The following is a 27,876-nucleotide window of genomic DNA, read 5'->3' on the forward strand; positions in this document are numbered from 1 at the left end:
ATAACTTGATTTGCTTTACGCCCTGGTGTGGACAACCATACCTCGTTGTGTCTGCGATGTTTGAGGTGTGTGTCTGGACGTCAGGCCTGTGTGCGTCCTGAATTGCGCCCTCATAGTCTGGTCTGAGCCTCCGGGATGTAGATCTCGATGCTGTCGGCGCTCTCCGTGGCAGAGTTCTGCCGTACGGACGCAGCTCGCTTTGCGGCCATCAGGCGCTTCCTCGCCTCCAGCCGCTGCCTCTCCGAGCTCTCCAGAGACCGGTCTCTGGCCAGGGGAGGGGGGTGGCGGGGGCCCTTTGGTGGCTTTTTTGGCACTGAAGGTGAGAGTCGCCTCTCCTGTTGGGAGAGAACAGTTTCACATCCACATTTCCAACAAACTGGGTCACAATATTATCTTACTCCCTACATGTGCTGATTCCCATATCACACAGAGGCTGGGGTACACCCTGGACAAGTCGCCAGCTCATTGCAGGGCCAGACAGTAGACGGACACCCACTGACTATTTGGAGCAAACAATCCACCTAAGCGATATGTTTTTGGAGATGGAGGGAACCCGGAGTGAACCCACACAGACCTGGGGAGAACATTCAAACGGCGAACAAACCCCGGATGGACTCGAACCAAGACCCTTCTTGCTGTGAGGCAACAGCGGTACCCACTGCACCAAGAACAATTCTTTTTTTTCCATCTTCATTGTAAATTTTTCCCTTTGAATGGCGACAGCAAACGTTGTGCCAGGAGATTATTACAGCCAAATGTTCTTCCCGGGTTCTCCGCCGGCCTCCCACCTCCAAAAACATGCAGCTTTGGTGCATTGGTCAGGCAAAATTATTTGTAGGTGTGAGTGTTTGTCTTTTGTGTGGCCCCGCAATGAGCTGGCACCTTGTCCGGGGTGTCCCCTGCCTTTTTTCCTGTTGTCAGCTGAGCTGGGCTCCAGCAACACCCGTGACCCGCAAGGCGGATAAAGCAGCTGTAGATGAAATGATTACAGTTTACATTATTATAGTTGCCAAGAGGATGGATGGATGGACGGATGGATGGACGGACGGACATCATATCAAGGAAGACAAGTAACACGAGTCATCAGATGCTCAGAAGTTAAATCACTAATTGACACGATGAGGGGAAAGGATGAGCAGTTTTAGATTACATTTGATTAGACTTGTGTCACATGAGATCACATTGAGGCGTCCCTCTAGGGCTGCTCTAATGCCCCATGCTGCAAGCTGCAAGCTGGGTGGGTGTGTGTGTGTGGGGGGGGGGGGGGTGTACCGTTCTCCCAGGGAGATCCAATGGTCTCCAGCCGTTGGCTCTGAGCTGGTGAAGCTCATCAAACTTGAGGCTTATGTTCTCGATTGACAGCTGAAGCATGTCCCAGAAACCAGCCAGGTCTGAAGCCACAGGACGGGGGTGGGCTTGTGGGTTCTTGTGCATTTTAAAGAGGGAGTATGAAAGGTGAAGGTCAGAAAAAAACAAAGAGACGAAAGCATTAAACACGGTCAGGCTCAAAGTGTTGAGCTGCAAAAACAAAATAAACAGAAGAGAAAATTAGATTAGATTTCATCCAGTTTTGATTTATACCAGTACGGTGCCTGGGATTTGGTCGAGTTATCCGGTGGCACTGGTTACCCGGTCGTTCACCGTTACTATGGTAGCAATCATATACGTTTTTATTTTTAGAGAACTGGACATGCATGAAGAACAGATGCAATAACAGTGCATTATTGACAAGATAAAAACATGGACAGCTGTCAAACGTATTAAAATACCTGCAATGATACTAAACAGGTTGTTTCCAGCTTCCAGGACTTAGATCCGTATCCTCGGGGCCGTTCATTAGCGTGGAGCGACATGAGATCAGCAACAGCACCGTAAGCCCAGTTACAAAACCCCGCCGCCATAATAAGTCCACTATAACCACAGCCCGTCCACCGCCATGACGCCAGTACCACAATAACCACGCCTCCACTACAACAGCCAGCTTTCCACCCAGGTGAGGAGTAGAGCGCCAGATGCTCTTCTCTGAGACCGTTTGTATTCATGTTGAAACTCTTTGGTTCCCAAATCACCTGACAAATAACAGCTCAGGACATTCCTGCACAAATTACAAAATGTGACATTGTGTTGCATGCTGTGTGTTGTTCTGTCTCATCTTGGCACGCAGCCCATGTGAGCCTGATGGAGCATTCTCAAAGATTGTCTATGTGACGGGGTTCACACTCACCAGGTTCTCCTCACACAGCTCCCTGAACTGCTGAAACTTCTGGGATATTAGGAGCTGAGCACTCCCTACAGCACTCCTCATCTTTCCAAGGACTGGGCAGAGTTAAGGAAAAGAGGAAAACCATTACAATACAGTTGAAGTACATTTTGTATGCTTCCCAGGGACAATGCATTTCTATGTGTGGACATTTGCTGAAACTACTTGTGCTTGAAGGCCTTTAAGAAAGAGATATTTTATTTTGACTAATCAGACTTAACATCACAACAGTCATGACCACACATGCAAAAATAAGCCACGCCATGTATGTGCTCACATTTTGATGACTGGAAAAAAACCTGTTTGCTTTTAAAGTAGATATTTCCTTTTATATTGTTTATTTTCTCTGACTGTCCTGTTAACTTCCCTTTTGTTTAATAATCCTGGGCAAAAAAGGGAGAAGAAACAAATAGAACTTGTGTTTTTGTTATATATATATATATAAAATGTTGTTATAAAATACAGTAATACATTGACAAACAATTATAATTTGTTCCTGGACCGAACTCGTAACGCAAATCACTCTTATGTCAAATACATTTTAAAAACTTTAAAAAAGGAGATGGAGGTGGCAGAGGTCACATGGATGGAGGAAGAGCGCTGTAGGATCAAGGCCGTGTCACAGGGACACCAAGGACGCTGGACAACTCGGGAGTTGAAGAAGTAGAAGTAGCTTCCTAATTCACACAAACTTCCCTGTCCTCCTAGCCTTGTAGCCTCCAGTGCTTTGGGAATGAGGAGCTTTGTTCACTATGGAATGCTTTCACTGTCAGGTTGTAAGACAGCACTCTCTCACGGATGCTATAGGTGGCACCATGACCAAGTCCTGAGGAAGCTGGATGAGGTACTGGAAGGGTGCTGACAGGCTACAAGCGATTACCATCAGTGGAGAGCCACACGGAATGAGGGGGGCAAAAGTACACCAGGGTAAGAGAAACACCGAGGCTCGTTTCCCCTGACCAAGAGGAGGACATGAGGGCTGAACCCAACAAGCAGCTCCGGTGTCCCAAGAACATCTAACCTCAGCAATAGCTGGAGGAAGGTAAGGGACACCTATCAGCTGCAGGGCGGGACAGGAAGACGTCCTTCTCACTGTCCCGCCACCAGGATTAACGGGGTGAAACGTTCCTGGCTGATGACCCTAGCAGCTGACCCATGGGTCTGGAGGAAGTGCGGCTGGCAGCAATGCACAGCAGGAAGTTCCACCTACCTGCATAATAATTCATATTGAATAAATACTGTGCAGGTATGTCATTAGCATAGCTGTTTACTCTCTCCGTCTCAGTCTGCAGGTCCTGTAGTTTCAGTATGTCCTGTATAGCAGCTCTCTAATCAGTAGCTTCATCTACATAGTACCTCCCCCCCCCCCCCCCCCCCCCCCACACACACCTACTGTTCAAAAACATTCATGACAGTTACAAACACAAAGTCCTACTATCTTCAGAAAGGGCGTTCTCTCTCTGGTCAAGCTCTATCTGTCGACACCATCCGTCCATACGGTCGGTCTCCGCCCGCAGCAGCTTCAGAAACCAGCGTCCATCCCTCTGACACACCGACCGCTGCACCACCTGCCAATCAGAGCTCAGAACATTTAGACACAAACCTGCACAATCATTTGGTTTCTCTGCTACTATGGAACAACGTTAATATTATCAGAGACCTCATTTAGCACTTGCAAGTTAATATTTGTTACATATTGGGATTCATTTTCATCAAGATGCCAACTACAAATTCTGGATTGATAAATGGAGTAATATGAAAGACAATTTCAAGAAGAAATTTCACTGAATGAATTAAGTGATTTACTCTTCTGCAAAGGCTTAGGGTTTGGAGTATTGTCTAATTTCCCTCTTCTTTTCGGGGTAGCTGAAAAAGTGTGTAATTATAAATACAACGTAAACATGCTGTCACCCAACCTACAGTGGTGACCATAATTATTAGAACACCTAAACGATCTGAAAATATTCTCATTTCCAAAACACGATTTAATTAAAATATACTGATGAAACATGCAGATGGTTGCTCTTAGCACAAAAATGTCAGCTGACTTAATTCCATACATTTTCATAAGATTCAACATTCAACATTCAAGATTCAAGATTCAACCCTTTCAACAATAATAGAATCCCGTACCTATTATTGTATTCCATACTTCTGCAACTTAAGACAAACAGTTTTCCTTTGAATGTACAAATAGATTTCTCCAGTTTATTTTCAAACTTATTCAAGTAAATAATATTAAATAATAAATAAAGAAAAATATCATCCAACAGAAGTTGTGACATTAACTTTGTTCAAAATTCTGTTGTCAAAGTTGAGAGGGGAAGAACTACAGTACAAACAATTCACAATTGTGAGCTGCAAAGAGCTCTTGTGGGCCACAGAAAATGACATGGAGGGCCACATTTGGCCCCCGGGCCTTGAGTGTGACACATGTGCTTTAAAGCAGTGGTCTCCAACCACCGGGCCGTGGCCCGGTACCGGTCCGTGAGGCATTTGTTACCGGGCCACACAGAAAGAATAACTAATTTATAACATTTATGTTGTATCGATTATTAGCGTCTAAAAGGTGTTTTATTTTGAAAAACCACCGGATTTTCTCCAACGTAACATTCGCCTGGGAATTTTCTTGGTCACGTGATACGTTACTTAAAAAAACAGGCGTAAACAGCAAAAATTAATAAAAACAAACAAAAAACGTCTTTGGAGAGCTTCTTTGCAAAGGGGAAAAGTTGAACTAAGGAGGAAGAAAAAAAGAAAACTGATTTTAACAGACAAACCAGGAGCTACAACAGCTGATTAGCTTCGTTAAGGAGGCAATGAGAGACCAAGAACTCTAAAGTAAAAGGCCAGAATGTGGAATTTATGAAACAAAAAACGTGACCATGAAGGACAGAAGCAATTATTGAGACCACAACTAATTGTGAGTAGATATTGGTGTAATACTTGTTTAATAGTTATTGCAAGTGCATAATATAAAGTTTATTTGTAAGATTATAGTCCTCTCTTTTTATTTAATTACCCCCACGGTCGGGCGGCTCGGTGGTGCAGTGGTAAGCACTGTTGCCTCACAGCGAGATGGTCGCGGGTTCGTCTCCGACTCGTGGCTTTTCTGTGAGGAGTCTGCATGTTCTCCCCGTGTCTGCGTGGGTTCTCTCCGGGTTCTCCGGCTTCCTCCCACCACCAAAAACATGCAGCTTAGGCTGATTGGTGACACTAAATTGTCCGTAGGTGTGTGTGTGTGTGTGTGTGTGTGTGGCTGATTGTATGTCTCGTATATGTGTTGCCCTGCGATGAACTGGCGGCTTGTCCAGGGTGTACCCCGCCTCTCGCCCATTGATTGCTGGAATTGGCTCCAGCTTGGCCCGCGACCCGATAACGGATTAAGCGGTTAGGACAATGAATGAATACCCCCCCGGTCCACGAAAAAATTGCCCGGTATGAATCCGGTCCGTGGCAGGAAAAAGGTTGGGGACCGCTGCTTTAGAGGCTTTGAATTTACACCAATTTGTTGTGTGTCCTCATTGACAAAACCTGATGTTATCAATCATTTAATGAGCAGGAGAAGCCTCAAACATTCAAAAGAATGACACAGCTGTCCACGACTCGTGGATCACTATCTGTTTAGCCACAACTACACCTGTCAGTGATTACACAGGTAGCTCCGCTTGTTCTCTGAAGTTACTGTACATGATTGTGGCATAGACATCGAATAGGAATAGCTTGTTATTTGCAATGAAATTGATCTAAATCAGCATATAATGACTCTATTCTATGGTTAATGGAGCAACAACAATGATTTTGCAGTTATTTCATTTGTTCTATTTGTATCTTTTTATTGCCTATTCCACAAAAAACAACTGAAACATCTGAAATATGCCAAGTAATAATTGTGGACACCACTGTAAAGAAACACTAACATAGCAGAGCGCTGTTCTGTTGCTAACAGTGCCGTTTAGTCTCTGGGTTAAAGTTGTTTAATGCTCTGTCCATTCAAAACAACTCCTAAAACAATGATATATATACACAGAGAGAATGAGACTGAGAATCAAGCAAATAGTGCAAAACAGCAGCAGCAGCACAGCGGGACAGGCACAGAGCACAGAGCATTCCGAGTCCCAGCTCGCTACGAGGGAACGACTGCTTCAGGGCCCGGGGGAAGAAGCTGTTCCTGAGCCTCGCTGTGCTGCTTCTTATTGTCCTGAACCGCTTCCCTGATGGGAGCGGGACAAACAGTTTGTGGCCCGGGTGGGTGGGGTCTGTGGCGATGCGTCTGGCCCTCCTCTGGACTCTGGACGTGTAAACAGAGTCCAAATCAGGCAGACGGTGACCCACAATCCCCTGAGCTGTCCTCACCACCCGGGATAGGTCCTTCCTGTCCTGCGCCGTGCAGCTGCCGTACCACACGGTCGCACTGAGACACAGGATGCTCTCTATCGTGGCCCGGTAAAAGAGTCCAGCCCGCTTCAGCTTCCTGAGGAAGAAGAGCCGTTGCTGGGCCTTCTTCACCAGGTGTCTGGTGTTGAGTGTCCAGGAGAGGTCAGAGGAGATGTGGATGCCCAGGAATTTAATGTTCTCCACACGCTCCACTGCTTCCCCTCGTATGCACAGGGGGGCGTGTTCAGTCTTCCTGGACCTCCTGTAGTCCACTATGACCTCCTTGGTCTTGCCGGTGTTCAGAACAAGGCTGTTCCTCGAGCACCACAGCATCAGGTTCTGGACCTCCTCTCTGTAGTGGGTCTCATCGTTGTTGGAGATGTGACCCACCACAGTGGTGTCGTCCGTCCATAATGCTGGAGTTAATGGTTTACAAGGTTTAAGTAGTCACTGGGCGAGGTCAACGCTGTAATGAAGTGTTATGAGTCAGGGCATGTGATCAAGTACAATCAAGTACTCACTCTCATCTTATTACTGGTTGGCTCTCTATCTCCTCCCCTCGTCTCACAGCTGTCTGTTTCTGCTAGAATCCGGATGATGGAGTTGATAGACAAGACACTCAGTGAATGGTACACTGAAATTTAATTTGATTTAATTTGTTCAGTGTTACAATTTCAATTGGTCAAACATTTCTTTGCTGTGGTTACTGGGAGGACGACCTAAATAGCTTTATGTAGTCGACCAATCAGGTCAGCTGCTTCTCCTGTCTACTGTCAGGGAGACGTAGGAATCCTCCTCATCATTGCTAGATCTTTTTTTTTTTGTATTAATCAGTAGTTAGCTTAGCATTATGAAAGAATTAAAAAGTTGTAGTACAGCATTCTGAACTGAGAACATTATTTCATGATGAATGATAATACAGTACAGTGTGACTGAAACTGTTGGAAGTCTGGCCCACGCACCTCCAGAATGGCTGAGCTGCTGAACTTGGCATCTCGTGGGTCATCTGATATGCTGTCTATCCATGGGTCGGGAGGCGGGAGGATGGATGGGTCAAAGCCCACATCCTCATATTCATCAGAGGCACAGGCGTGGTAATGGTTCCCTGAGCCCTGGATGCTGACAGTGGAGGTGGTGCCATCACGAGAGTATTGTTGGGATATGGCACCAGAGAGCATGACATCCCTGTCAGTGTCTGGGGAGTCCACAGCCGTGTCCAGAAAGTCGGGCATATCCAAATCAGCCTAGATGCAAAGATGAATAAACCTCAGTAACTGTGAGCCAACACATGTCCGTTGACGTGATCTGACGTCATCCTAAAACATATTGTAACTTGTCATGGTCTCCCGTGTGATTTGCTTCTCTGACCCTGGTTTTCCTTGTCTTGCAGTGTGGGCGTGGCCACGTGACAGTCGGCTGAACACCTGGAGACACACCTGTCATTCATTTTCCACTTAGAATTGTTGCTTATTTAGGCTCTGCCCTGCTGATGTGCCGGCACCAGGTCATGATTGTTTGTCCGATTGCCAACTCGTGTTTCTCTCGCCCATGTGTTTAATACACATGTGTCAAACTCCGGGCCCGGGGGCCAAATGTAGCCCTCCAAGTCATTTTTTGTGGCCCCCGAGAGCTGTGTGCAGACATTAGTTTTCGTAAAATGCTGCATCCGTCACACATGTTCTTAACAGCCCACATTTGTTGGTTGTTCTGCAGTTCTGCTCCTCTTAACTGTGACAAAAGAGTTTTAAACAAAGTTAATGCCATAACTTGTGTTGGATGATATTTTTCTTTCTTTATTATTAATTATAATTTACTTGAATAAGTTTGATTATTGATCGATGGAGTAGTGTGGTTTTCTTAACCTGATCAATTGAAAGGATTTATGTTATAATAACAGCAATAATCTATCCATATATTTTTACAACTATACAATTGAATATGCAATGTTTGTAACTTAAGTAGTGAACTGATCAAACGGAAAAATTCAGCAACATGGCAATAAAAGTAGCAACACGCTGCAGTCAGGAAATTAATAATCTGCTGGAAGTAACTATTTGAACTTTTTTATTTTTCCCAGCATGTGCTGAAATGTTGATCCCGGCCGGCTACATATGGCGCTCAGGATCAGCACTGGACAGCTCCATAGGTAGTCGGCTACATATGGAGCTGTCCAGTGCTGATCCTGAAGTGACGTCTTTTTCGCGGCATTGACTCGGGGAATGTTCTTTATCTTGCCCACTTCGGTTGGTTTTTTTTGGTTTCTGCATGTCCATGACAAGACAAGGTGGTGGCTTTTTGGTTTTGCTTTGATTTTGTATTGATTATCTTTGTTCCTGCGTGATGATTGCATTTGAATGGAACTTTTCCACATTATTAGATGTTAATTTATTCCCATCACAAACTTTGGTTCATGCTTATGATTTTACTCATTTACAGTATGGCTTTATCTCTAACAATTTTTAAGTTACAACCTTTTCAAAAAGTGATATCAAAATGGAATATTTTATTGTAATTACTGTGGTGGCTAAAGAGTTAAATAATTTTTTTTATAGTTATTTAACTCTCATTCATGTTATTCATGTTAAGGAGTAGTTACATTTATATTTATTTTACATTAAATGACATTACATTTAGTTACATTTTTTACTGTGTTCCGGTTTACATTTGGCCTTTGGAGGACAAACATAATGCTAATGTGGCCCTTGGAGAATATGAGTTTGACGCCCCTGTAATACTTGGTGTAAATTATTACGCTGCATGTGAGCGGATGTGATCCTGCACGTCCTTAATTCAGCGCATCACCTAAAACAAAGTTCCTGTCGTTCGTTTAAACATAGCTGGGAAAGGGAGTTTGGATTTCTTTAAAGAGAAGAACGGGTGATATGCGACCTTTGCTGTGCAGGACATCGAGTGTGCAGCGGCATTCTGAGACTAAACACAAACAAAAACGGTGTTAGCAGGTATGTTAATCAGTGCAGCACCTTCAAGACGTTTTGTACTGTTACAAATGGAGGGGAGTTCTAATATTTCTTATTGCATAGCGACAAATAGAAAACTATTCCCTGATACAATACATAAGAATACATAAAGGTGGCTTTCCTATTGACTGCGGTGAAACAAGGATGAAGTGTTCCCATACACAGGATCGTTTTCTTCTACTCGCCTTCTCCAACATTAAACTTATCTCACAATTTAAGGGTTGACCCGCCAAGCTTTTCGTGTCTCCTTATAATGAAGGAAGCGGCGCCAAACATTCAAATCAATCACGTCTCTTCCGGTGTTTCATTGTGACGCATGCAGACACCGACAGTGTTTGGAACCAGTCTTCGTTGATACAGTGAGAAGGGCTTCGGCGCTTCAGTCTCAAACGCCCCGTCTCTAGTTTATTATTTCCGTCTTCTTCCAGCGCCTGCCCGCTGTGTAGTGTGTAGTACCGGTATTTTGTTTTGGCTCTATTTTGTGTTGGACCTCAGCCAGTCCAAGCCTTAGCTCTTTTAGTATAGTGCGTTTTTGTATCCTGATTTCTGTGTGTATACAGTAAGTAAAGTGTTTTTGCTGAACTTTAATTCTTGCCTCTGTCGCTGCATTCTGGGGTCCACCAGTTGGATCATTCTAGCCTGTGATAGTTGTCATAGACCTCAGAATGTTCTTACACATATAAATACAAATACAAACACATACAAATCTGTCTTTTACTGTATAGCACACACCTGTATGAAGTCTCCTGATCATTTATAGCAACCTGCAGTAAAGTCTGCAATGTTAATGAGCATTTGTATCCAATGGATACTAAATCTCTTGAAGAAATTCATATCAAAAGTGAAGACACATGGAAAATAAATTAGAATAAGTAATAAATAGAAACTGAAGAACTTAGTTACCTGTACAGCCGCTGTCACACTGTTAGAGCGCTGGAAACGACGATACCTGAAAGGGAGACGTGGTGAGTATCAACTCGTCACGTACCAGCGGTTCCGTGGTCGCACTGAGAACACGATGCAGCAGACTCTGGGTCTGTTGTTGGTGCGCCCAGATAAGGGGGAGGTGATGACCCTAACCCTAAAACTAACCCTGGCGCAGATACGGCTGCCCTGGGGTAGACTGAAAGAAGCGAGGCTGCCAATTTGTACCAACGACCCTCCCGACATTCACTCGCTCACTACATTCACACAGGCAATGTGGGTGTCGTGCCCAAGGACACAACGACAGCGTCCACATGTGCCGGAGACGGGAATCGAACCACCAACCTCTCGATCATAGGACGACCCGCTCAATCACCGTCATATAATTTATCACTTATGCTGTTGGACTCACAGTATTCAACTTAATTTGGAATTGTGAGGCGGCTTGTGGTTGAAGAGGTTGTATTAGATTTCTGGGTGGGAAATGGCCAAGCTATTTACAGCAGTCTGACCTGGAGGGTTTTTCCAGATTGTCGGGGTGGGGGGGGGGGGGGCATCTCTAGAAGGTGGCCATGAATGAAAGCTCACGAAGGAAATTAGTTGGTGGAACATCTGACTGTCACAAAGGGTAAGTCTGCTGCTTGGATGAATGAAGTGATCTTCCAGTGGTCAGAGAACACTCTGCATCCCCTCTCCATGCAGCATGTGCTAAAGAGCGCCGAGTCATCACACCGAGTCGCTAATTCTCACTGAAGCAGGAAGCATTACCCCGACAGGCTACACACAGAACACAGAACACAGTTTAAAGCTGCCAAACCTCGGCGCAGTGGTGTTCATTGAAAATTCCTGTTTGTGTAAAATCAAGACTGTGACAAAACCTCATGGAACAGATCCTGGGAGAACCCACACACTGTGGATCAAACGTCTACATGCAAGCGAACGGCGGTGAAAAGTGACCGACCCTCTGGCATCTTCCACTTGAACGCCCACGGAGGTGAACTTGGATGGGTCCTCTTGATTCGGGATCTCCTCGGGGCCGTCCACCTACAGCAGACGGGTAGCAGAAATCCTTTATAATCAAAACCAGTGATACACGTAAACAATATCTGGGCTTCTTCGTGTAGAAGGGGCCCGAGATTACATTCCCATCTACCGGTAAATAATGCAATGCTGGTTGAAATGATTTGGGCAGCCGGTCTTTAAAGCTTTGTGAGAAGAAGAGGGACTCTTGAACTGTAAGTAGGAATGACTTCATCATCTTTGAAGACTAGAAGACTGTAGTCGTCCCGCCTTCAGCCGCCGATCGGACGTGCGGGACAAGGGTGTCGCTGGAGCCGAGCCCAGGCGACTCAGGCGGGGTACGAGTCGCCAGTTCATTGCAGCGCCACACAGAAAACAGGAAGCCATTCACACCTATGGATCATTTACAGCAACCAGTTCACCAAGGAGAACCCAGAGAAAACCCACAGAGACACGGCGGGATCGAACCAGGGACCCCCATGCTGTGAGGCAACAGCGCTACCCACTGTGCCACGTAGGAATGGATTAATGTGTCATGAATACCTGGATGCCGATGGAGAGACATTTGCCTTTCCTGAGTACTTCTTTCCTGTATTCTGCTTGGTGACCTTCAACGATCGGCCTCCTGTTCAACCCTGACGGGGCCGGGCTGCTGACGATCATGGAGCTGTGACTGACGTGTTGACTGGCTGGGCCATGGATCTACACAGCAGACACGAAAGGGCATGTGTGATTTGCATAAAAGCAGCAAACATCACTTTAGTACTTTAATATAAAATGTTATTTTTAATGGCTGTCACAATGAAAACAATGTTAGTTACATACGCTTGATGTCGATTTGTAACTTGCACAAATAAATATATCCTGCTGCAGGCAAGATGTTAAACTGGACAAATAAACATGGCTGGAAGCATTAGCTCGCTGTGCTAATTACAGCAAGGTAAAAGGAGCTTGTTGAGAGTTCCAGTCAGAAACAAGGGCATGGATTCAAACTAGAATGACCTGGAAGGTGTGTCAAATCCTTTTACTCATACCATAGATGTTGATTTATTTTACACATTTTAAACCGTATCAACTGATGGACTTCTGTACCAAACGTTTGTTGCATTTAAGTGCAAAAGTTAAAAGAAATTCATTCCTCTATGATGCATGTCATGAAATAAAATTTCTTAACATTTGGAATCTGAAATGTGTAAATTCTGTTGCAACGAGACAAAGTCAATTATTCTGTCATCTGAATTATGACCCTGAATTTCAGCATTTAATTAAATGATTCAAAGGACCTCCTGAGACAAAATATTGTGAGACTACAGATGTAAAGAAACAGCATCAAACCTGGTGGACCAAGTTTGGTTACACATGTTTCATGTATTTTGGATGAACTTTAATGGCAATCTAATTTTCATTTTTGCAAAAAAAAAAAGAATTCTGAAAAAGCTGTGATTCTCAACTCTGACATTAATTAGAGAATGTTAAAATCTGTATGCATGATTGTTAGACAGTCACCATGAGGTCAGCGAGAGAAATATTTTTTATGATGAACATGAAAAAAAAGATGAAGAACAGCACCAACCTGTGCGTTAGCCGCTTCTATGGCAGCTGTCAAAGCCTTCATGCTATCGATGCTTTCTGTTGAGTTACTGAGTCCTGACTGGATGGTCATGTCCCCTCTGGGCCCCTCCTCTTCCATGTATGCATCCTGGTTATGTATAGAAAACATGGCACATTTCAAGGTGAACGTTAACGTCACACATAGTAAATACAATGAAGTCTAAAACTCGCTGTGAAAGCTAAGGAAGGGGTTGCACCCCAGTGATGGATGCCCCCTCCCCCATCAAGCAGGACCTGGAAGCATGTTTATGTGTTGAGAACTTGAGAAGCCCAAACTTTAAGAGTTGACTTTTGTCAAATAACGTTGGCAGCGAGGATTGTCACCATGACAGAGTTTTGAGTTCCCAAAGTAGGAAGATTGAAGATTTAATACATGTCCAGAGGAGACGGGGACTATATCGGTAGAAGGATGCTGAGGATGGAGCTGCCAGGGGACAGGGCTAGAGGACGACCCAGGAGAAGATACACGGACGTAGTGAGGGAGGACATGAGAGTGGTGGTGTTGGGGAGGACGACAGGGTGAAGTGGAGGAGGTTGGTTGCTGTGGCAACCCCTCAGGGGACAAGAAGAAAGTAAAAGATTTATAATTATATAATATTGTTTCAGAGGACAATGAGTTTGTTAACTTGTACTTCTAAATGGAACGGGCCATTCTTGTGAAAGGTGAGTTTTTTTTAATTAAATTGCAAGGTCAAGAAAAAACAAAACAAGAATAAAGGAACACTAAAATGGTGCATAATTTGCAAATACCTGCGCTGATTCTGTGCTGCTCTGGGCTGTGATGGAGATGTAGGGCTTGGAGGTCGTGGAGCAGGTGGATGTCCGGGGGGGCACTGGCGGTGGGTTTTTCTTGTAGGTGGTGATGCAAGACGAAACTGCAAAGAGTGAGAGAGACAGAAATGAAACGGCGAGTGAGCTGAGCAGTTAGACACCAAACACTGGCTGCATGTTCACAGGAGAAACCGACAGAAGAACCCACTCGGGCTGAGCCATTCCTACCCGTGCTGCTCTGGATGGTTCGAACAGTGGTGGCAGGCGTCCGTGGCGGGGAGGATGGCAGCAGGAGCAGCCGCCTCCCTCCCTCTCGTTCTTCCTCTGCAGCACAACCCTGATCGATTGCCCTCACATAGCTGTGGCTTCGCATCCGAAAACAACCCGGCATGGGGAGGGTGTCCATGGCGTCCATTCCGGGTTCCATGGCTTGCGACTGCATCGCACTGTAGACCTGCTCACACAGCTGCTCGATCTGCCCATTCACCCCCACCTCCTGAAGATAGGGGGCAAGAGAGAGGAGCAAGATGAACATTCGGACCGCTGGGAAAACATCCAGTTTTGATGGCTCTTCCTTTATAGGACTTGGGGATATGGTGATGGGCCTGCTGATACCACATGGGACCGCACAGCCACATTCATCTCACCGAGACTTAAATCAGCCGATTAGGGTGCACCATTCTCAGATAAAACCATAACAACAGGCTTGATGTGACCAAACTTGATGTTTCGTTTAGGGCTAGGCTACATCAGTCACAAGGGATAAAGACTTCTCCTGGCAGAGCAATACAATACTAAACTGCATTGGGTCAGAGCTCGCCGTGATCAGAAGGGCCGAGCACGTTGCTACAAAAATACATGGAAAACGCCATGTGCCAAAATGTGATCCGATAAAAAAAAAATACGATACCAATGAAAAGCTGGAACGCCATTTACTGTTCAGAGAAGAGGAGGGTGTGTTCAGATGCTCGACTAGCACTAAACAACTGAGAGGAAGAAGAAAAAGATGTTTTATGCTTCACAAATCAAGGTGGCGTCATGTAGCGCAATGAAATCAAACGAAAGCACAATTAGCTTGCGCAAAACTAGAACGTATTCAGATCAGGCACACACTTCATTTCTGCCTGACTCCAAATCAGTATTTTAACACTCGCATGGAGGAGAAGTCCGTGCACAACTAGGCGTCCCTCTAGGTCTGAAACGTTTGGGATATTTAAGTACAAAGTCAATCAAATATATTATAGATCAAGTCATTTTTATAGCATTTGGATGAACTGCTGTCTGTTTCAAAAAGAACGTACAAAACTGCCTCAACAGAAAACTGCAATTAATGACCTATATGACTGTTCTTGTAACTGTACACAGATCTTGTACTGTGCACACCTGGATGTTTCCCTCCTTGCACATACCAGGACTTAAACTGAGATGCTCTTTGCCAATGTGCTGCTTGAAATGCACTAATTGTTTCATTCCACAATCTGCCATTATATTATTGTTAATGAGAAAACATTATTACTTACCGAAGTGAATCTAGATTAGAAATGTTACTTTAATATTGACAGCTAATATTTCAGCCTTAGATCTGTATATTTCACATCAGTATAGATGTGAAATATATAACAACCCTACACGGTGCAGTGTAGGGCTGTTAGAACTGCAGAGCTAATATTTATAGAAACATTGCTTCTTCTTCTTTTTTTTTTTTAGTTCTACAGTTGCAATTTAACTAGCAATTCTCATGTTTGAATCACAAGGCACGCATCAAGGGGGGGGGACCTGGTTGATCCAAGTGTTTTCAATGACTCCCATTTGATTCTAAAAATGTTTTAATAATAAATTAAATGAAATAACATCATCGTTCGCGATGTCATTTAGACGTCTGGCAACAGCGTCATTGGACAGAGGGATAGTTTTCATTTTTGCAGCACTTGCGTCATCCAGCATGGCAGAGACCATGTCGACTGCTGTAGGCAGGGTCAGCTCCTCTGCTATGGTGTGTGTGGGGGGGGGGTTGCATTGAGCAATTTGGTACGCCCCCTTGTATGACGCTAACAGTGCTCTCCGGTTTATTGAAGTAGCGGCTACATACGCTTCGTCATAGTTCCTCGTCTTGGCTTTCGACTAACCTTCCTTTGTTTTATCATCTCCGCCTCTCTTTTCCTCCGTGTTAAATATTTCTCCACGCTGTCTCTTGAGGGTTTGCTTACAACTGCTCTTCCTATCGCCTGCTCTGTCCTGTGTGTGTGGCGCGCATGTTACGTGAAAAAACACCATAGAGCTAATACTCCCTGCGTGCACTCTGACAATCAGGGCGCCACTGCCAACTACAGGAGTGGATGTGCAATTAAACTTTAATCGAGTACGGCAAAAAAAAAGCACGTTCTCCGGGGTCACAGGCACCCCCTCCTGACATCGCACCGCGAGCCCCTAGGGCACATGTGTCAAACTCAAGGCCCGGGGGCCAAATGTGGCTCTCCAAGTCATTTTTTGTGGCCCCCGAGAGCTGTGTGCAGACATTTGTTTTTGTAAAATGCTGCATCCGTCACATGTTCTTAACAGCCCACATTTGTTGGTTGTTCTGCAGTTCTGCTCCTCTTAACTGTGACAAAAGAGTTTTAAACAAAGTTAATGCCATAACTTGTGTTGGATGATATTTTTCTTTCTTTATTATTAATTATAATTTACTTGAATAAGTTTGATTATTGATCGATGGAGTAGTGTGGTTTTCTTAACCTGATCAATTGAAAGGATTTATGTTATAATAACAGCAATAATCTATCCATATATTTTTACAACTATACAATTGAATATGCAATGTTTGTAACTTAAGTAGTGAACTGATTAAACGGAAAAATTCAGCAACATGGCAATAAAAGTAGCAACACGCTGCAGTCAGGAAATTAATAATCTGCTGGAAGTAACTATTTGAACTTTTTTATTTTTCCCAGCATGTGCTGAAATGTTGATCCCGGCTACATATGGCGCTCAGGATCAGCACTGGACAGCTCCATAGGTAGTCGGTTATATATGGAGCTGTCCAGTGCTGATCCTGAAGTGACGTCTTTTCCGCGGCATTGACTCGGGGAATGTTCTTTATCTTGCCCACTTCGGTTGTTTTTTTTTGTTTGGTTTAATTTTGTATCCATTATCTTTGTTCCTGCGTGATGATTGCATTTGAATGGAACTTTTGCACATTATTAGATGTGTTAATTTATTCCCATCCCAAACTTTGGTTTATACTTATTATTTTTCTCATTTACAGTATGGCTTTATCTCCAATCATTTTAAAGTTACAACCTTTTCAAAAAGTGATATCACTTATCAGAGATGAGGATAATATTAAAGGCGTATTAATTGGCAATGAATCGCATAAAATATCCTTATATGCTGATGACGTCCTTTTATATCTGACAGATCTACCCACGACTGTCCCATGCTTACTTGAAAAGTTAACATCGTATGCATACTATTCAGGGTATAAAATCAATGTCGATAAGACGGAGGCCATGGATGTTTTGGGAAATATCTCACCGGATTTAAAACGGCAAAGTGGTTTTCATTGGCCTAAAAAAGGCATAAAGTACTTGGCCATTAATATCCCTCTCGCACTAGACAATCTGTTTGATACAAATTATGGTCGACTAATTAATATAATAAAAAGTGATTTGGATCGCTGGTCTGCGCTGCCTCTGTCCCTCTTCGGCTGCATAGAATCAGTCCGCATGAATGTCCTACCCAGGCTCCTATATTTATTTCAAATGCTACCAATCGAAATACCCAAGTCAACATTTGAAGGATTAGACAAAATAATTTCAAAATTCATATGGCAAGGAAAGCGCCCTCGAATAAAATATAAAACTCTCCAAGGATTTAAGGAAGAGGGAGGCCTTAATCTTCCTAACTTTAAATATTATTTCTGGGCCGCACAATTAAAATCATTGATTTCATATATAAAAAATGATGCTGATACAAGATGGTTAAGCATTGAACAGAAGATGTGCATTGACCCACTACAGGCGTTGCCATTTGCTGATATTCCATTTAAGGGGTTAGCAGAGTGGACTAAATTCACTTTTGACATTTGGAAGAGAATCAGAATTACTTTCAAGTTACCAACCAACATCTCTATACTGTCTAGCATTGGTTATTAATTATTATTTTAATTTAATTATTATTAAATCCTTTACACCAGGCAAGATGGACACAGGCTTCCTAAAATGGGCTGATCATGGTCTTATTTATATACACCAGTTAATTGATAATGATTGTTTATTGTCATTCAATCAGCTGGGCAGAAAATACCAACTTAATAAAAACTACTTCTTTAGGTACCTGCAAATACGATCTTTCTTAGTGTCTCACAGAGATTGGAAAAAAGTGCTGGAACCATCGGCCATTCCTTATACTAATTCAAAAACGAGAAGGAGATCAAAAAGTAATCACAAAGTTATATAAAATATTCAAGTCAATGACTCAAAACAAGCCCATTTTGGCGAGGCAGAGATGGGAGGCGGAGGCATCACAAAATATATCCGACAAACTGTGGAAAGAGGCGTGTATAGCGGCACACCAGACCACAAACTCAAATACATGGAGAGAATTCAAATGGGAAATACTCAGCAGATATTTTAGGACTCCAGACATTGTAGCTAAAATGACACAGAATATACCAAGTCTATGCTGGAGAAACTGCGGCACAGATGTGCCTAATCATACACACATATTCTGGTCATGTCCTAAAATACAACAGTTTTGGGACGAGGTGTATACTGCCATAAACCGGATCTTTCAGTTAGAAATACCGAGGGATGTGACGGTGGCTGTTCTGGGTCTTACTCCACCAGGGCTACAAGGACGATCTGCAACCTACCTTTTATCTATACTTTTTACAGCAGCCCTGAAATGCATTACAATCTCATGGATGAAGACAGAACCACCGTCGCTTAACGTTTGGAAAGTAAAACTGAAAGAACTTTACGAAATGGAACAGATAACTTACTCACTACGACTGCAGTTACACATTTTTATGGGGCGATGGCGACCAGCAGAGGGCTTTTTGATGTAGAGGCTAATCAAAAGGATAATGGGGTCATGAATACCTGGGTGTAACGCCACTGTGGTTAAGATTTGTTTTTCATTGTATAGGAAGATTGGACCTGGGGTCTTGATGCTGTGTTGTATTGTGTATCATGTGGAAAATAATATTAGTATTAAATGCTCTGTTGCTGTTAAAAAACTGAAATAAAATTTAAGTGGAAAAAAAAAGTGATATCAAATTTAATATTTTATTGTAATTACTGTGGCGGCTAAAGAGTTAAATAAAAAAATAGTTATTTAACAGCATGTTAAGGAGTAGTTACATTTATTTTACATTAAATGGCATTACATTTCGTTAAATATTTTACTGTGTTACGGTTTACATTTTGCCTTTGGAGGGCAAACATAATGCTAATGTGCACCTTGGAGAAAATGAGTTTGACACCCCTGCCCTATGAGCATATTTGAGAACCACTGAACTCACAGGAAGAAGCTGTAGCATTCATTAGCTGACCCAACGCAGCCCATGCTGTAAATGTGTTGTTTTATCCCATGAAGTAACTTAGATCACTTTATCAAACAAACCTCCACTCAGAACTGAGCAGCTTCTCAGCACGGCGCTCTCCCACCATGCCAAGCGTGCCTTTTACATAAAAAAAGAAGATTTTGTCTCGTTGTAAATCCTCCCTGATGAAGCATGTTCGACAAAATATAAATAATAAATAATGGCAATAAATAAAAGTCAAGTGTTGTATAGACCTCTCTCTATATACTCCATGTCACATGAACCTATTGTGTCCAATGACAGGATGAGGCACACACAATAGGACAACTAACCTGACTGATGGTGCTCATGGCCCTCATGTAGCTTTCATTTCTTGAGCGGTATTGGGGCGAGGACAGCAACGATTTAGGGTCTAGGAGCTTTTTGGGGTCCAGGGTATCCACACTTCTATTGATCGAAACCTCACTCACTGCACGGAGGTAACTGTGGCTCCTGATCTGCAGTTTGGGTGAGTGCTCTGTGGAAATCCTGCCAGGGATACAGAGTTATATCGGTGCTCATTAATACTCAGTCAGAGCGCTGGTCACGTTGCAACTGCTGAACTCATCAATCAATCAATGGTTTGATAAATGAAATCCACAAAAACAGATTTTAGCTGGTTAACGTTGCAGTCAATGGAGCCTCAAAATGTCTTTCTCAATATCTCGGTTTATTATAGACCGATGTTTATGGAATTTGAAACAGTCATGTAGGGTGGGGGTCTCTATCTTACCACCGAATCTCATGTGGATCGGATCCAGAATGAGTTCAGGAAAGAAAATAAAACGTTAACATTGAAAACTCTATTTATGGATTAAAAAATCACTTTAAAATACACATCAACTCTGATTCACTTTTACTTTTCATGCTTGGTGTATAAAGATACCAAGAACAATTTCGAACCTTGTGATGACGATCCAGATCACCATGTGGACGGTGTAAATCCAATTAGGAGGGGAATGAGCAACTTGGTGGAGGTCTGCGCTCTCTCATTCTTTTTATTAATTGGTTGCTTTATTGTGTGTTCTTTAAATTAATCTGTTCATGTCGCTTACTTATGTGAATTGATGCCCTTTTAAAGTGTGTTGCTTTAAAAGGCCAGTATAGTAGTTTTTGTACTTTCCTAAAGACGCATAGAGTAGTACTTTGAATCTAAATAAAATACATAACTAATACATAACTGTCTGTTAAGACTCTCCTGAATAAGATGATGTGTTGCTGTGTTTTTGTGTTGTATGTTTTTACTATTGGGTCTAGAGCCTGTATTAAAGTTTATATATATAATATGGTGTACATCATAAGCATTGTTATAACTGTTGGTTTGCTGGTACAATGATGAATGTAGCACGTACAAATACACCAAATACCCCCCCCTCCTAGTTTTAACGCAATTTTCTTTGCAGATATTCACAAATCTGTTTGTGGACATTTGGTACTGCACTTTACTACACATTTGTTTCGTTTTTTTTTGTTTTTTCTTCATGTTGTAGAGTAGAGTTAGGCTCCATTAACCTTTCAAAGAGTACCACATTGGGACAGTAATGGCATCCAATAGCAACTGTTATCTGCATTTTGTGTGTAGTAACAAATATTTAATTGTTGTTGTGATCAGGAGGCAGTTTTTAATTCTGCAAACTTAACCCAATATAACTGAAATAAAGGAATTAATGAAAAATCAACACAGCTATGAAATACAAAACTAACTATAACACTCATAACAAACACTAGGGGGCAGCAGAACACAACTGCCTGATCAAAGCAGGAACGCATAAGCTCTGCATCGTCTGGGTGTTGTGCTGCTCTGACTGCATCACTGACTGTGCATTGAATTCATTGATGGATGTTGTCAATGCCTCACTAAAGGTTTAGGGCTACTGGTGCTGGCCTTTCTTAGCCGAGAGATGCTGTCCAGGCCAGATTTTAATGTGTTGTTATGTAATGTGTTGTCTTCCACCAGATTCCCTTGGAGGTACCAGCATTTAAAACGTAGGATTAATCAGAGATGGTGAAATCTTACTGCAGGGTAGCCATTTCAGTCAGAGACGGCTGCGTGGCTTTCAGGTAGCTGGCACGGCGAGCCTGGGCCTTAGGGGAGGGCTTCGGACTCCCATCAGAGTCCCCGCTGTCATCCTCAGCCATAGCTTTGACATAGCTGCCACTCCGCATCCTCCGACAAGGGATGTCGTCTTCCTTTCCCAAAGGCGAGAAGCCACTCCACTCATCCTGAGGTACCTGACGACGGAGCAGAGAGGAAAGGTAAACACGGTCAGGATGAGCCGTCCCACTGCTGACCGAGCCCAAGCCCCCAAAGCTGCGACCTGAACTGTCCTGATGCTACACGAAGCCAGCTAAACATGAAACGTGCATCACGCTATAGAGCAAAAGCTAACCTCCAAAGATGCAGCCTAGGCTTAGAAGTTAGTCTCACACACATGCATCTATACACTACTGTAGTACAATGTGTCACTAGTATAGTAGTACGTGAATAACTCGGCCTGGGCTGCTCAGGCTAATTCAATCATATGCTGTTCAGAGGTCAGATCAATGAACTGTGTCCACAAGTGTGAGAATTTATGTATGTGTGTGTCTTGTGTGGTATATGTGTGTGTCTTGTGTGGTATATGTGTGTGTCTTGTGTGGTATATGTGTGTCTTGTATGGTTTATGTGTGTGTGTTGTGTGGTATATGTGTGTGTCTTGTGTGGTATATGAGTGTGTCTTGTGTGGTTTGTGTGTGTGTGTTGTGTGGTATATGTGTGTTTCTTGTGTAGTATACTCTGCACTAATCTAACCCGAGGGTTGCTACAGGAAACCGTGTGAAACTGACGGGTGGCACAGCAATGAAATAAAGACAAAACAGAAGAAAACCCTTTTTCCCTTCTTAGAGAAAAACAAACCATCCTGTGTTTTACATGTATTAATGGATAAATGGACACACTTTCCTGCTTGTAGCTCATCATTTGTTTGTCCATCAGCAGAGCAACCTTTGAGCCCACAAAGAGCCAAGTGCATTCACAAAAACAGAGTGAAACCAGCTGAGGTGGTTAGAACCGCCGGGAAGACCCAAGACAAGATGGAGAGACTCTGCCTCTCATCTTGGGTGTCCTTCCCTAAGAGCTGGTGGACGTGTCTGGTCCGAGGACTGTCTGGACCGCTCTGCTAAGGCTGCTGCCCCACAACCTGGAGCCGAACAAGCGGAAGAAGACAAAGACGGAGGTGGAAGAAAAAGCTCGTAATGCCAAAGGTCAGGAGGCTGAACAGTAGGGGGCTCCTCAGGAGACAAGCTTGGTTTGGATCTGTGCTCCTTCGCTGGTTCTTTATATGCGCCATCAAACAGCAGGAGGCCTCGCCAAACATCCGCAAGAATGCCAACATCTGCCAACCTCATTGATGATGATGGGAACAAGCAGTGGCCCGAATTGGGAATTGACTCGGTGAACTCTGACAAGGTGAGCCTGCCACCTTCCCTGGAATCCGTGGCAGCAGCGTTAAATGGAAGTCCCTGCAGGTTCATGCGTGGTCAGTGCATGCAGGACAGATTCGTGACCTGGCCTCTTCGGCTGCAGCGTCCTTTATCCTGGCAAACGCACGCCTCACTGCTGTGCTGGAGCGCTTTGCTGACCTTCATTGTATTTAATGCTGAGCTGCTGCTGATGATCCTGGTGTGGATTTTCTTCATCTCCAGATGTAACCGAATGAGGCGGAGCCTAACAGAGACAGCATCATTTGAGGGACCGATTGTTTTGGTATTCAAACTGTAGTGGATCCAGCTTTGCACATTGAGCCAACTGGAGAAATTCCTGTATGTGTGTGTGTGTGTGTTTTATTTTACATGCGTACCACTTTCATACTAAGTGAAAGAAATTGACAAGCAAAGCCAAAGAGACAGAGAATTCCTCAACTAAAAAAATATTAATCATAGTGAGAAAGAGGCTGAACAGACCTGCTGGGTTTCATTCTGTGTGTGTGTGTGTGTGTGTGTGTGTGTGTGTGTGTGTGACGTCAAACAGACACAAATGAGCAGTTTGGCTATAAAAGGAGACTGGAGAAAGGACCAGCTGCAGCAGCATCAGCAGCCTCTCACCCACGCATCGGCTCCTTCCACTGCAGCTTGTTCTGCTGTAGCGGCTGAGGAGCGGTGGAAGGCTGCTATCTGTTTTACATTAACTCTTACACTGCTGGCTGACACTTGATGCCTTTTGCAGTTTTAACTACCTCAATCTGCCTGTTTCTAAGCCTGTCCGTGACTCACTTGGCATGTATGCAGTATGTCCATCACATTTACTGTGCATTTCATGAAGCAGCCTCTACATTGTTTCCTTGACAACACTCGCCTTCTTTGACGGAGATCTGGAAATAACAGGTACTCTAACCCCGCAGCCAGCAGCTGTGCTGTTCAGTTGCTGGAGATGATAATTTGTAGGTTGAGCATATACAGCCGGAGGGATAGCTTAAATGTGCTCTCTTAACTCGGCGGCGCTAATGCGCTGCTTGCATCTACCGTTAACCTCCATCAGTAAGTCTATTTTGATACAAATGGATTTTCTTTTTTTACCTCTTTTCATTCTTAGCTTTGCATGAAAGACTGTGTACACTTTCTTTGATAGCAGGAAGCTTGCAGTTGAATAAGATAAGAAACTTGAAAATAAGCCTGGATGTGGCCCTTTCTCCACTCTACAATATATTTGAGTTAATTCTGGCCCAAGTCACATCAATTTACAACACAAAGTTATAAAAATTGTAAATAGCAGAAGGAACCCCTTGAATGTGAGATCATGGCGTGTGTGTGTGTGTGTGTGTGTATACACCTACTTTGAAAAGTCCAATTTTAAATAACATTTCAAAAACACAAGCTTTTGACAAAACTGAGGTTAATAGATTTTTGACTCATACAATAAAACTTTAGTTCTTCATACAACTTAAGACATCAACATCTTCAGTTTTACTGAAATTGGCTAGCCATTAATTAGCAAATATGATACAACAAAAAATACCCCATCTAGTATTTTGTAGAACCGCCATCATTTATAATAACAGCACAAAGTCTTTAAAGTGTAGAAAACCCTTCTTTCAACCCTTCCTGCTGAGCTGCTAACTGTCTTGGATGGCCAGGAAATTTATCTGATGGTTACAACTCCATATTTTTTGTTAAATGTATGCGTGTTTAATGAATATTAGACTGGCCAGGAGTTTTGATAAGGATTGAAACAAGTAAAGATGAAAATGACATCGACAAAAGAAAAAGTGTGCCATTCCTCCTCAGTTTGTGTCGTTGCCTAGCGTTCAGAGAGGAAGGCCGCGGCTGGCTCTGCACTTCCTTCTCTCTTCAAATCAAAAGGAGTAAAGAGGAGGAAGAGGAGAAGGAAGAAGAAGACTTGCCAAACTAAGGGGAAGCAGGAGAGGTGAAGGTGGGTTGAAGTAAGTTGAGTGAGTGGAAAAAGAGGGGAGTACTGGGAAGGGAAGAGGCGGGATGGATCAGTGGGGTTCTTGGGGGCATTAGCAATGTTCCCTCGAAGGCTGTGGATGCACGACAGAACATTACTATTAGCTTTGAATGCAGATCAAGCAGTTCATCTCTGAACATTACACAGACCTGAAAGGCATCTTAAAATGTGGCTACTCTTTTCGTTCCGCCATGGACGAGCCAATGCCGCCCATCAAATCGGGATGAACATCCACCGACCCGAGACAGGCGTTCCATTTAAAGCCGTAAAAGCATGAAACGCCTGCTAACCCAATCATCAGTCAAGAAAACTGCAATTAAGATAAAGCTGATATTATGACATTCATTTTGGATATTTATTTTTACTGGTTTCTGTTTTCAGCTCAGCATAACCAACTAAACTGTCTTTTATACGCCCAAATATCTTTTTTTTCTGGCCTTCTATTTCCGTCTTCATAACATCATACTGTGTACTTAGTTCACAATGCTTTTAGCTATTTTAGAGGTTTATTCCAGTTTCCATCAAGTAACTTTGGAACTGTACGTAAACAAAAACGTGGACAAGGCATTGCTGCCGAGTAAAACTAGTACTTCACGGTCCACGCGTGAAAAGTAAGGACTGAATTGGCAGCTCTGTGCATCCTGGCACGAACAGTTGACTTATCCAAAGCGTTAGAACAGTCACCTAACTTCTTGAAAATGGATTACAGCTAACTGAAACAATCAATTATTGGACTGGAGGTATACAGAGGGCTTCGTCCTTTTTGTAACAGTATCCCAAAATGCTATGCAGTCGGCCATATTGCTTGGTTTACAGAGGCTTGCACGTTGACAACAGCGCTCATCATAACAAGCGTCATTTTTCCGAAGTATTCACTGGAGATGAACTTTTCATTGGCTTTGGTAGCATTCCGAGTCACCAAGGAGAAAACAGCTGTAATTGGGGGTGAAGATTACCAGATCAACCAGCCTGAATGGAGTAAAGATCACAGCATGTCTCCAGACGCTTCGTAACCGGGCTATCTGAATAACCGTTAGCGTTTGCCAACATACCGGACAGCTTGTTGTGTATGCTATGTGTAGCTGAATAGCTGCTAATGTATCACGTTAACATTTAGTCAGGAATTTTGTTGCGTGTGTAATGCAATTTATTTGTTTAAATGTGGCTCGTGCAATGTGGCACGGGTTGTTTTGTTTGCTTTTTTGTCATTGCCTGAAATAACTAACTAACTAACATGCATAATGAAAGAGAATAAAGATTTAAGATTTTAAGATATTCACTGGATGAATGATCAGCAACAATGAGCGTGCACAAACGAAGCCTTTCAAAATACCCACCAGCAATGCATTGTGGGAAATGTGGAAAAGCCCGAAGCCCTCCATTGTTTGGTAGGAGCAAACACCTGTAGCCTTATAGGGACTAGACACCACAGACTTTGAGGAGACATTGGTGTGGAGAGTGTAGAAAAGAAAGGGCGAAGGGAGAATCAACTAGTTTTGGATGGGAGTCCTGAGAAATGATTTACCTGTAAGAAATGGCAGGAGTGTTCCTGCTGCTGACTGCCCTGAGCTTTGACTAGCACTCTATCTAGGTTCAGGTTACCGGAGCCTGCGCTGTCTCGGAGTTGGCTGTAGCTGCTGCTGTTGGTGTAGACCTCTCGGGCCCTGCTCACCGTTAGGCTTGATGACCACGCCCCCTTCTTCACAACGGGTCCATCCATTAGACCCAGTGGCAGCAAGGAGCCACTTCCTCCACCGACGCTGTTGCTACCGCTAACAGGCACACATGCGGGTGATGATGCATATTTCACATCACTGTTGCTTCTGGAGGATTTGAGTGCAGAACTGTGGTGTGTGTGGCCATGGTGTGCGTGTGTGTGTGCGTGCTCATTGGCCGAGGTGTAAGGGTCCATTATGAAGTACTGGTGGTGGAACTGTGAGGAGGAGAGACTGGGGAGGGGAGTCTGAGGAAACTTATCGGGGTTATTGCCAGCGTACCGCCCAATCGTCAAGGCGATTGGTGAAGGAGAAATCGAAGGTGAGGGCGAGGGTGGAGGTTGGTGGTAGTGAGGGTGGTAGAGACACAGCTCCCGTTCCAGATTGTCATCTGAGCTCCAATATCCAGAGCCTGGAGCAGATGCTGAGCCGTGGAGCTGGTGGTGGGGATGATGGTGGCTTCGATGTTTGGGCTCCGCTGATCGACAGCGCTCACGGCTCTTGCTGCGCTTTCGGTGGCGCGCTCCCACTGGTGGAGTTTCACCCTCTAGGCTTGCCCTAGAACCACCACCACCACCTCCTCCACCTCCCCCACCACCATTAACGCTCCCGTTATTGGCCCCCTTGAAGGACTGCGTGTGGTGAGGCCCCTCCAGTGAGTGCGACTTGGTGAAGAGTTTTTGGACTGAGTGGACCAGGTGGCGAATTCTCCCTGGACTGTCGTTGTTATTGGTCCCCACCCCCCCACTGTGGGCCAACATTCCTCGTTTGTATTGCAGTGTATGGTAACCATCTCGGGAAAATGACGGTTGTTGGTCAAACGGGTCCGCAAAGTTTGCTGGTACCCGGGTAGGCATTTTACCTCCATATCCTCCACCTCCTCCTCCTCCTCCTCCTCCTCCTCCTACATATGGTACCATGGCCGTACACTCATCCTTTACCTCAGGATGGTTAGATGAGGAGGTGGAGTGGCACCTCCTTGGGAAGGTTCCATATGGGACAATGCTGTTGCTGTCAGAGGCGTACAAGGTACGCTGAGCATTGTAGTACGATGGCTCAGCTGGATGCGGCATGGGAATAGGTATAGGCATTTCACTCTGACTGATCAAATATGGCTTGTGATGACCCATTGGATCATATAGTGGTTCATAGGAAACCACGTGATGATGGCTCCGACTACTGGATAGGCCTTTCAT

The 27,876-nt window shown here is 43.9% G+C and overlaps 1 protein-coding gene across 1 annotated transcript; it reads right to left on the bottom strand.

Annotated features, from left to right (window-relative positions):
• Window positions 1-110: 110 nt before the first annotated feature.
• LOC137904199 (disks large-associated protein 1-like) lies at window positions 111-27,876 on the bottom strand. The gene is made up of 14 exons (XM_068748347.1): window positions 26,491-27,876; window positions 21,540-21,754; window positions 19,801-20,011; window positions 14,170-14,437; window positions 13,921-14,045; window positions 13,133-13,258; window positions 12,103-12,261; window positions 11,501-11,583; window positions 10,519-10,564; window positions 7,600-7,881; window positions 3,696-3,828; window positions 2,225-2,316; window positions 1,273-1,425; window positions 111-335 (listed from the first exon to the last, which is right to left on the bottom strand). Exons 1-14 carry the CDS (start codon window positions 27,874-27,876, stop codon window positions 111-113), a joined length of 3,504 nt encoding a protein of 1,167 aa, XP_068604448.1.

This window comes from Brachionichthys hirsutus, chromosome 15 (genome assembly GCF_040956055.1).
Source record: "Brachionichthys hirsutus isolate HB-005 chromosome 15, CSIRO-AGI_Bhir_v1, whole genome shotgun sequence".
NCBI classification, from domain to species: Eukaryota; Metazoa; Chordata; class Actinopteri; order Lophiiformes; family Brachionichthyidae; genus Brachionichthys; species Brachionichthys hirsutus.

What these genes read in the sequence shown, in the direction of transcription:
- LOC137904199 (XM_068748347.1), bottom strand. Translation starts at nt 27,876, where the DNA reads ATGAAAGGCCTATCCAGTAGTCGGAGCCATCATCACGTGGTTTCCTAT. An exon ending in GCAGCTCAGCCATTCTGGAG is followed by an intron (nt 3,829 to 7,599) that starts GTGCGTGGGCCA and finishes TCTGATTGGCAG; the next exon opens with GTGGTGCAGCGGTCGGTGTG. An exon ending in TGGATCTCCCTGGGAGAACG is followed by an intron (nt 336 to 1,272) that starts GTACACCCCCCC and finishes CTCTCCCAACAG; the next exon opens with GAGAGGCGACTCTCACCTTC.